General features: G+C 40.8%; 2 protein-coding genes across 4 annotated transcripts; both read left to right on the top strand.

Moving 5' to 3' along the window:
* The first annotated feature begins 605 nt into the window (after positions 1-605).
* Positions 606-2,603, top strand: LOC122068734 (protein REDOX 2-like). Its single transcript, XM_042632614.1, has 5 exons — positions 606-965; positions 1,051-1,294; positions 1,365-1,544; positions 1,636-1,864; positions 2,387-2,603. Coding segments are annotated over exons 1-5 (966 nt in total). The 5' UTR covers positions 606-654; the 3' UTR covers positions 2,389-2,603.
* A 4,287-nt stretch (positions 2,604-6,890) lies between these two features.
* On the top strand, positions 6,891-10,123 carry LOC122068754 (methylecgonone reductase-like). Of its 3 annotated transcripts, none has more exons than XM_042632635.1 (4): positions 6,891-7,322; positions 7,427-7,847; positions 7,961-8,190; positions 9,682-10,060. In XM_042632635.1, exons 1-4 carry the CDS (start codon positions 7,012-7,014, stop codon positions 9,797-9,799), a joined length of 1,080 nt encoding a protein of 359 aa, XP_042488569.1. In that variant the 5' UTR covers positions 6,891-7,011; the 3' UTR covers positions 9,800-10,060. The 3 variants fall into 3 exon arrangements, with proteins under 3 accessions (XP_042488569.1, XP_042488570.1, XP_042488572.1); XM_042632636.1 differs by having other exon boundaries at positions 6,893-7,322; positions 9,707-10,058; XM_042632638.1 differs by having other exon boundaries at positions 7,132-7,322; positions 7,441-7,847; positions 9,682-10,123.
* The last annotated feature ends 283 nt before the right edge of the window (positions 10,124-10,406 follow it).

Below are 10,406 nucleotides of genomic sequence, written 5' to 3'. Positions count from 1 at the left end.
AAAAAAAAAAAAGGCTCTTGGGCAAGAAGAATCTATCACAATACTGCTGCCGAGGTTGACTTTGTGTCATCGATATTAGAAACGGGGACCTTCCTTAGTTCCATGGTCGAAGCAACCATGTGGATGTGGTCCAACAACTGTAACTTTTTCCCTTTCTAATAATTTAATTTTTTATTAATTAAAAATATTGGACCAAGTTTTCCAGAGATTACGGTAAAGAATGGGAGAGAGGGAGTCACATGACATCTAGCCCGTCCTTGATTCACTATGCTACAAAAAAAAAAACTGCCAAAAGAAAAATATTCTTGGATGAGAAGAGTCAATCAGAATACATCCATTGACCTTGGCTTCATTATTAGTAGGATTAAAGAATGCTTACCTAATATTCTAATAACGTTTCCTAAACCCAAACAAATGACGAAGTAGAGTATGGGAACAAGGGCATGGACATCTTTTCACAAACGAACTACACTTTTTCGTGCATGCGAATGTATGGAATAATATCAAATAGCATTCTTTTTCCCTTTATCAGTAGGAAATAGGGTTTTGCCTTTGCATTATATATTCCCCTAAAAACTATAACATACCTCTGTCCAAAAGAAAAACCTCGCTCTCCTTCTTACAGTTAGTACTCTCATTCTCATAACTCCCAAAATGGAGAAGGAAATTATCCCACGAGTAGTCCTGAACTCTGGCCATAAAATGCCATTGTTAGGCTTCGGAACAGGCAGTGACCATGTCCCTTCAAATCTCACTTCTACCATAGTCAGTGCTATCAAGCTCGGTTACCGGCACTTCGATACAGCTTCCAGCTACAACATCGAAGAGTTTGTCGGCCAAGCCATAGCCCAAGCACTCGAACGAGGACTGATCGATAACCGTAGCGAAGTTTTCGTCACCTCCAAGCTACAAGGAGATGATGCAGACCATGATCTTGTCCTTCCAGCACTCAAGGAAACACTCAAGTTATTATCTCAACAGCTCTTTTGTTTAGAACACACTTAGTTTTTCTATTTTCTTATATAAGATTTGTTTTATTGTATCCTATAGGAAACTTGGGCTAGATTATGTAGATCTCTATCTCATACATATCCCTTTGAGATTGAAACAAGGATCTGGAATGACTTTCCCCAAGGAGAATATCCTTCCCTACTTTGATATAAGAGGGACATGGGAAGCCATGGAAGAGTGTTATAGGCTTGGCCTGGCTAAGTCCATTGGTGTCAGCAACTACTCTTGCAAGAAGCTCTCACAGCTTCTAACCTATTCAATCATCCCTCCAGCCGTGAATCAGGTAATATGAAATCCATACAAGATATGCTTTTTTGTGATGTCTGCAAATTAATGGAATTTTGTTAAATCAGGTGGAAATGAATGCTGCATGGCAACAGAGAAAGCTGAGGAAGTTCTGTGATGAAAAGGGGATTCATGTGAGTGGTTGGTCTCCTCTGGGGGCAAATGGAGCTCATTGGGGTTCCTTTGCTGTCATGAAGAGTCCAATCCTCCAAGAACTCGCGGTGGCTAAGGGGAAGAGCGTTGCCCAGGTATTCCAACATGTATATTCTAAAAGGAATGAGGCCTAATCAGGTCTTGCAAGTTAAGCTATTCTTACAAAACTGTATAGCTATTTGACAGGTCTCACTGAGGTGGATATATCAGCAAGGAGCAAGTCCAATTGTGAAGAGCTTCAGCAAGGAGAGGATGAAAGAAAATCTACAAATCTTTGACTGGGAACTTACCCAGGAAGAAGTAGATAAGATAAGCCAGATTCCACAGAAAAGGGGATTTTCAGGCGAAATGTTTCTTTCTCCAAATGGGCCTTACAAGTCATTGGAGGAACTTTGGGATGAGGAGGTCCAACACTGTAAGATTTCTACTCCCATTTCAGTATACAGACACACAACAAAGAAGGGAACTTGAGGAGTAGTAGTGAGATTATATTAATCTCAAATTTTTTTTTTTTTTTTTTCTCTTTGTATTTGTTAAAGGACAAAACTTTCAATTCCTTCATCAAGTGGTGGAGTTCATCACTCTAGAATTATTCTAACCCCTATAAGTTTTTAATTCTTTTCCCAAAAAACCCTCATGATACTCCATGTGTGCATTTAAAGCCCCCATAAATGGGTAATGGCTTTAGAAAAACCTGGTCCTTAGTCCTTAATTACTTGGTGGTGAAGTTCACCACTCCATGTAGCTAATCCAGATGACCAATGAAATATATGTCAATGGGCAGAATTGAAGCTCGGACAATTCCCAAATGGACTCTTCCTAGCTAGGCTAGGTTACCTTATGCTGGACACAGATGGGGGCCTTTAAAAATTCTCAGAAACTACAGAGGAGATTGCCTGTTGGCTAAATGTTCTCTTTTCCACTTTTGCAAGGACAGAATTGGATGCAATAGCAGAGCTAAGGGCACCCAAAGAAGCGTTCAAGTTTGCTAGCTGGACCTTAACGGCCAATTGGAGGGCATCATCATTGAAGTGGATGCATTGACTATAGCTACATGGTTTAAAGGAGATGAAGTGTAGTAAACAGAATCAATGTATTGAGAGAAAAAACTTCTGTTTTGTGCTTCAATAAAATCTAGCACGGTATGAGAACCAGCCACATGATCACGAAAGCCTATTGTGAATACAACGCTTCCATTAATAATGAGATTTAGGGTGGGATGAGGCATGCCATCGGTCACTCTTTAAGATCGTAGTCACCCACTATGGTGCAAAATCGGGTTCTTATGAATCAACCTTCAAGGTACAACAACCCCTTAAGACTTTATCAGTAGTTGATGCATTCAACTTGCATCAACTACTGACATTCAAAATCGTCTATACAGTGAGGCAGTGAAGTGTAGTGAGCATCCAACGGCTGGGGTAGATGGCCAAGCCTTCCCAACCGTTGGAAGCTCACTCACCTCACTGTTCATTGTAGCCAATTTGAGCTCCAACTAGTGGGCCACATCGGCATGCTAAAGGGTAATGCTCAACAAATCAATGAGAGAGAGAAATCAAAAGAATACCCTTTACTTCCAAGTTCATCTTCAATTTATGGAGGAGAGATAATGAATGCTCCCTGCTCGTGGCCCTGCAACAGACCCAAAAGGGGAGCAAAGTGATGCTCCCACCCCAAAAGAAAAAATTAAAAAAAAAATTGTTGATGCCCATGTGCATCCAGTCATTGGCCTCCACACTGGCATAAGAGCCGTGTGACGAGGGAACACACTTTTCCCATGTATTATTTATATTAAATATATTGTATTTAGATAAAACAAGATTCAATCTTAACCATGTGACTCACTTGATTTGCGAACAATATTATACTTTTTTTGTACCAACATACAGAGTTAGTGGTCAAGTTCGACTTGCAATGTCTGAGAAGAAAATATTCAACTCCACCTCAGTAGTTGATGCAAGGCAATTAGAAGCGGTTTGTTGGAGGTGTTCTCGAACCATATCAAGAATTTTACTATTGGAATCAGATTGTCATGAATTGATCGTATATTTGTTAATTATAGAGACAAACATACATTTGGCAGTTCGGCAAATAGTAGAGAACATTATCTATTTATACTATGTTCTTTTGTCTATATTTCTATGGAGTAAAAGTGAAAAACAAGCTAGATTGTTTACTCCTTAGCGAGGAAGGTCTTGTCAATAATGTGTATGGCAAAGGCTTGTATTTATCAGATTTTCCTTATCCTTGGTTGAATGAAATTTTATTTTCAGATAATAAATAAATAAATGACACGTACAACAGTATAACCCAATTCTTCTATAGTTGGACAGGTCATGTATTCCAACAAGTATGCGTTCTTCACATTTTAATGAATAAATCTCTTTTCGCGAAAAAGGAAAAAGAAAACACATTTAGAGTTTTATAAACGTCTCTGCTCTCTTGGTCTCCCTCATCTCCCCCATATCTCTGAGTCTCCACTAATTTATCAGTCTCACTTCCCTAAATATGCCACCCCATATTCCCCTACAAACAAACATAGTACAATTATCTATGCCTTTTATGTAGGTAGGAGCAAAGGTCGTTCCTACAGATTCTGTTAGTCGATTCCATTATGGGTTTCAAATTCTAGTTTTTTTTTGGGTAGTATTCGAGAGACATGAGAAGAGAGTAGGGGTGTCAATCCTGAGTCCGCATCGGTAGGCCCGACATAACCTAACTCGCTTAGGGCCCAACCTAAACCGGCTTGTTTAATAACCATGTCAGGCCTAAAATGAGCATTTACAATGCATGCTACTAGCCCGTCGACCGTCTGACCTACCCGACTCGTTTAAGAAGCCCGCTTGAACCGAGTCATTTAGCCTAACTGATCCAACCCCTTTAAAACTGCCTGATGCGGTAAAAATTGACTGGATGATCTTCCCTGCAGTTTCTAGTGCTCCAGACGACCTGCACAGAAGAAAGGACAGGGGAGAGCCGGGCTGACCCAAGGGGGGACTCTTCGATGCCTAATTCAGATCTTTCCATAGCAGATGCTCAAGAGAGTTTTTCTAGTAAAAGAAGTGATTGATCGATCATCTATGATGGAGGCTTACCTTGGTATTTATAGGCTGCTGATGGAAAGAGGAGGGGCGTTTGTGGAGAGTCCTATTAGAGTCCTTGAGGGGAGTGGTTCTGTGATTCTGAGATTCTGAGTTTCAGGGCATGTTCTTGGAATATTCCCCTTTAATCTCGGAGGTGCAAGTCATGAGAGGGGTGGATGCCTCTAATGACATGCAATGGATAGAGTCCTGCCCCCGTGATCAAGGATCACGTCCCTTGATTGTAGGAGTGGATATGTGCACGTTTCTGGGTGCCTTACTTGACTGTGCCGAGCCAAGGTGATAAGTTGGTCGAGCTGAGGCGATTGGTTGGCATGAGGAGAGGCTGAGGTGGCTGCTCGGCACGAGGAGAGGCCGAGGCGGACGAAAGAACGTTTTCGAAAACCTTGTTGTTGACGTCAAGCCACTGTGACGGCACGGCCTGATGGAGGACCGAGGTGGTAGCATGGCCTAACGAAGGGCCAAGGTGGCAGCACGGCTTGATGGGGGGCCGAAGTGACAACATGGTCTGATGGAAGGTCGAGCTGATAGCACGACCTGATGGAGGGCCAAAGTGGCAGCACGACCTGATGGAGGGCCGAAGTGGCAGCACGACCTGATGGAGAGCCGAGGTGGTAGCATGGCCTGACGAAGGGCCGAGGTGGCAACACGGCCTGATGGAGGGTTGAAGTGGCAGCACGGCTTGATGAAGGGCCGAGGTGGCAGCACGGCCTGATGGAGCGCCTAGGTGGTAGCATGGCCTGATGGAGGGCGAGGTGGTAGCATGGCCTGACGAAGGGCTGAGGTGGCAACACGGCCTGATGGAGGGCCTAGGTGGATGGAGGGCCTGATGGAGGGCCGTGGTGGCAATACGGCCTGATGGAGGGCCGTGGTGGCAATACGGCCTAATGAAGGGTTGAGGTAGCAGCATGGCCTGATGGGATAATGAAGTGCAGCATTGGTCAGGACGATCCCTGCCCGTACCGTGGTTGGGGAGAAATACCCTCATCACTGCCTAAATACCTATTTTACCACTGCTAATACAAAATAATAGTAAAGACTTTGTAATAAAAAATCTATGATAAATGATGTTGAACATGGTATTACATCCAACTTTGTAATAAAATAAAATAGAGTCTTTTGAGATGTTTTAATAGGGAGTGAATAAAGGGTAGACAATTCTTGTGGAGAACAATCACTTTGGTCCTCATCATAATCTCTATTTTTTTTTTTTTTTCTTTTTTGTAAGAAACAACCATGATCTCATATATGATTAATTGTGGAGAATTTTTGGGTGACCTTTACTATGTTCAAATGGAAGATTTCTGGATATTTAATCCACTTGAAAACGGATTTTAGGGGGAGCCCGTTTAGAACCCGTTTAGACTTCAATAGGTCTGTAGCTCGTTTAAAGGCCCTTTAAGGTAGCCCGATTAAAGCCCGACACTGACCGGCCCAATTACAAACCGTACCATGTTCCCAAAACCTAGGCCCATTTAAGTAAATGGACATTCATGGTGCAAGCGTTTCACACCGTTAGGCCCGATTAGATTGAACCAAGACTGATCCATCCCGACCGATTGACACCCCTAGATGAGAGCATGTGTGGAGGTATCCGATTTCTCTCCAACACGTTGGACGTCTAATCAGGTAGCCAACTGCTCAAAAGGCTGGAAAACGCACCCCAACACATGGACTCATGTTTCAAAGTCCTCCAACCATCCGATGCCTAATTAGGTGATCAATTTGTTAGAGAGGATCTTTTTCCAAGAACGAAACCCTCGAATTCCAACATGTTTCAACATGTCCCTGTATGCCCAATTGGTTAGTGTACTTTTTTTCTTTTTCTTTTTTTTTCAAAATTGGTTAGTACTGCTCCTAATACTTCTTTCCCAAGCAATGTCACAAAGAGAGAGAGAGAGAGAGAGAGAGAGAGAGAGAGAGGACAGCCGCCAACCATGACTTGGATGCATTAATATTAAAGTAAAGATCAGCACCTTCTTTTCCTTTGTAATGGAAAGCTGACTTGTACAATGAGGTAATCTATTACAGCAGCCGGACCATGACTTTTTGTCATTAATAGTAGTTATAGTGTTCCCCCCCTCTCTCTCTCACCATTTATATATATATATATATATGAAAAAGGTTAGGTATACTGTCGATATCATATATGCTAGCACCCATTGTGTCTATCTCTCTTTTTCCTTTTTCTGAAATGATCTTCATATCCTTTTTTAATGAAACTCCATCATGTTTTCCTGTTAATGTTATCCACTAACATACTTAATATCGACGATATACCTATCTCTCTCCCATATATATATATATATATAAATAAATAAATAAAGGGCACCGTAAAAGTGACACAAGACTTTCCGTCCAAGCAAGATAAGATAGAAAGAATATATGTAAGTGATAACAAACCTTTCAGTCCGAGCAAGAGAAGAAAGCCCTTTCTTTCAGCAACTCTCATACTCTGGAAATGGAAAAGGAAATGATCCCAAAGGTAGTCCTAAACTCTGGCCATAGAATGCCATTGATAGGCTTCGGAACAGGATGCGAAACTATCCCTGAAAATCTCACTTCTACTCTAGTCCATGCAATCGAGATCGGTTACCGGCACTTCGATACTGCTTCTTTCTACCAGACCGAAGAGTTCGTTGGCCAAGCCATAGCACAAGCGCTCGAACGAGGCCTAACCGATAGCCGTAGCGATATTTTCGTTACTTCGAAGCTATGGTGCTCAGATGCAGACCATGATCTTGTCCTCCCAGCACTCAAAGAAACACTACAGTAATTCTCTCTCTTTACCAATCTTTGAATTACAATTCCATTCCATTCTCAGAGTCTGTTTGTTAAAGGGCTTATCTAGAATTTGTTTTATGCTGTACTAATAGAAAACTGGGATTAGATTATGTGGATCTCTATCTGGTGCACTGGCCTGTAAGGTTGAAACAAGGAACTGGAATCATTTTCCCAAAGGAGGACGTACTTCCCTTTGATATGAAAGGGACATGGGAAGCCATGGAAGAGTGTTGCAGGTTAGGGTTAGCAAAGTCCATTGGTGTCAGCAATTTCTCAAGCAAGAAGCTTTCCCAGCTTCTAACATATGCCACCATCCCTCCAGCTGTGAATCAGGTGGAGATGAATCCCTCATGGCAACAGAAGAAGCTGAGAGATTTCTGCAATGAAAAAGGAATCCATGTCGGTGCCTGGTCTCCTCTGGGAGCATATGGAGCTGTCTGGGGTTCTTCTCTGGTCATGGAAAATCCAATCCTCAAAGATATTGCCTTGGTTAAGGGGAAAACCATTGCAAAGGTATGAAATGAAACCACTTTAGCATTTATTTTCTGAAAGGAATGAAGAAGCTTTAAATTTAATGGTTTTTCAAAATATGTGATATTTTGATTAATTTAGTTATTATTTAACAGATCTCACTGAGGTGGGTATATCAGCAAGGAGCAATTCCAATCGTGAAGAGCTTCAACAAGGAGAGGATGAAAGAAAATCTCCAAATCTTTGATTGGGAACTTACCCAGGAAGAGATGGATAAGATAAGCCAGATTCCACAGAGGAAGGGATTTTCAGGAGCAATGTTTATTTCTCCAAATGGACCTTACAAGTCATTGGAAGAACTTTGGGATGAGGAGGTCTTAACCCTGTAAGATTTCTCGTTCTGTTTTTAGATAGGGTCACTGAACAAAGAAGAGAAGTTGAGGAATATTATTGTAGTGACCACAATAAAGCTAAAAATAGATTTAGTGATTTTCTTTAGATAATTTAGTTTAACTTCATCCAGAGCAACCCAGTGCACAAGGCTTTCACAATTGCAGGGTTTGGGAAGGGCAAGTGTACATAGCCTTACCGCTTGCTTCGCAAAAGAGACTGTTTCTAAGTTTTAAAAAATAATAATTAAAAAAAAAATATTAAGTGTTTGTTTTTATTCGCAATATCCAATATTCCAGTTACTTACTGGCTTAGAGAGGAAAATTTAGGGACATGAAATTTAGGTGGAACTCTCGATATGGTAGGTGGATAGTACGAAACGAATTGAAAACAAGCTGAGCCACAGGTGTGTAACACACTTCTGTGGCTCTAAATCAAGTCTGTTGGAACTATGGATTTAGTTCCGGATCGGTCAATTCTTACTTCATTTTTTATTTAAAAAACAAAAGGCTTCTTTTTACTATTTTACCCCTGTTTTAAAACTGATACCTGATCTGGATCGATCAAGTATTAATATGAACGGATATTAATGCGATATAATACAATATTATCGCTACAACTGATCTGATATCAATACCTAAAAGCATGATTTTAATAGAGAATACCCTTCCCCACCACACACACACTTTGAGAGAGAGATTTGGTTAAATGTAAATAAGTTTTACTAGTTTGAATTTTTTTTTAATATAATAATTCTTAGTATGAAGTTGCTTGGTTTAAAAATTACGTTTTAAAGAATTCCTTTATTGTATGGAGGGCCTGAACCTCAAGGGGTATCAGAGTTGGCAAGGGAAGTTGAGGAATTGTAGTGATCACAATAAAGCTAGAAGTAGATTTAGTAGTTTTACTTCATTAGGAAAAAAACGAAGCTGGAATTTAGTGTATTTTCTAGTTCAAATTACTTATAGTTAGTGTTTGTGTCTGTTTGTAATATCCAATATTCCAATTACATATTGGTTTGGAAAGGAAAATTTAGTGACATGAAATGATTTGGCTTTAGTAAATTGTTAACCATTGTAATCACTTAAGGTGGAACTCTTTATCTGGTAGATGGATAGTATCGCATGAAAAGAAAGGAAAACATGCTGAGTCACAGGTGTGTAACCCACTTATGCGGCCCTAAATCAGGTTTGTTGGAACCATGGATTTAGTTATCGATATCGATTGGGGTTCATCGACCAAGCCATAGCCCAAGCTCTCGAACAAGGCCTAATTATAGCAATGTTTTCGTTACTTTGAAGCTATGGGGATCAGATGCTGATCATGATCTTGTCCTCCCAGCACTCAAGGGAACACTCAACTTAATAATTTGTCTATAGATCTTTTAAACAAATACTTACCATACAATGCATGTCTATCTAAATTATAGCTAGAATTTGTTAAATGTTGTCACTGTTGGTGTACGATGTCTTGCATTCTGTCACAGTTTAATCCAAAGAATACTGGTGCAGCGCCTCGACAGGCAGGATGGCGGTCCCGCTAGCCGATTAGCGGGCCATGGGTGTTGCCTACCCCCCTTCATAGCAGGAAGGTCTTGTCAATAATGTGTATGGCAAAGGCTTGTATTTATCAGATTTTCCTTATCCCTTGGTTGAATGAAATTTTATTTTCAAATAATAAATAAATAAATGACACGTACAACAGTATAACCCAATTCTTCTATAGTTGGACAGGTCATGTATTCCAACAAGTATGCGTTCTTCACATTTTAATGAATAAATCTCTTTTTGCGAAGAAGGAAAAAGAAAACACATTTAGAGTTTTATAAACGTCTCTGCTCTCTTGGTCTCCCTCATCTCCCCCATATCTCTGAGTCTCCACTAATTTATCAGTCTCACTTCCCTAAACATGCCACCCCATATTCCCCTACAAACAAACATAGTACAATTATCTATGCCTTTTATGTAGGTAGGAGCAAAGGTCGTTCCTACAGATTCTGTTAGTCGATTCCATTATGGGTTTCAAATTCTAGTTTTTTTTTTGGGTAGTATTCGAGAGACATGAGAAGGAGTAGGGTTGTCAATCCTGAATCTGCATCGGTAGGACCGACAGAGCCTGACTCGCTTAGGACCCGACCTGAACCGGTCTGTTTAATAAACATGTCAGGCCTAAAATGAGTGTTTACAATGCAGGCTACTAGCCCATCGAGCG

This window comes from Macadamia integrifolia, unplaced genomic scaffold (genome assembly GCF_013358625.1).
Source record: "Macadamia integrifolia cultivar HAES 741 unplaced genomic scaffold, SCU_Mint_v3 scaffold456, whole genome shotgun sequence".
Taxonomy (NCBI): Eukaryota; Viridiplantae; Streptophyta; class Magnoliopsida; order Proteales; family Proteaceae; genus Macadamia; species Macadamia integrifolia.
This window is presented reverse-complemented; position numbering and strand designations above follow the sequence as displayed.

Bases quoted from the DNA above. Each gene is read 5' to 3' on its own strand.
- LOC122068734 (XM_042632614.1), top strand. From the start codon at position 655: ATGGAGAAGGAAATTATCCCACGAGTAGTCCTGAACTCTGGCCATAAA. The intron at 1,295-1,364 runs GTAATATGAAAT...TTGTTAAATCAG, and splicing joins TCCCTCCAGCCGTGAATCAG to GTGGAAATGAATGCTGCATG. The intron at 1,545-1,635 runs GTATTCCAACAT...GCTATTTGACAG, and splicing joins AGGGGAAGAGCGTTGCCCAG to GTCTCACTGAGGTGGATATA.
- LOC122068754 (XM_042632635.1), top strand. From the start codon at position 7,012: ATGGAAAAGGAAATGATCCCAAAGGTAGTCCTAAACTCTGGCCATAGA. The intron at 7,323-7,426 runs GTAATTCTCTCT...CTGTACTAATAG, and splicing joins GCACTCAAAGAAACACTACA to AAAACTGGGATTAGATTATG. The intron at 8,191-9,681 runs GTAAGATTTCTC...ATTCTGTCACAG, and splicing joins GATGAGGAGGTCTTAACCCT to TTTAATCCAAAGAATACTGG.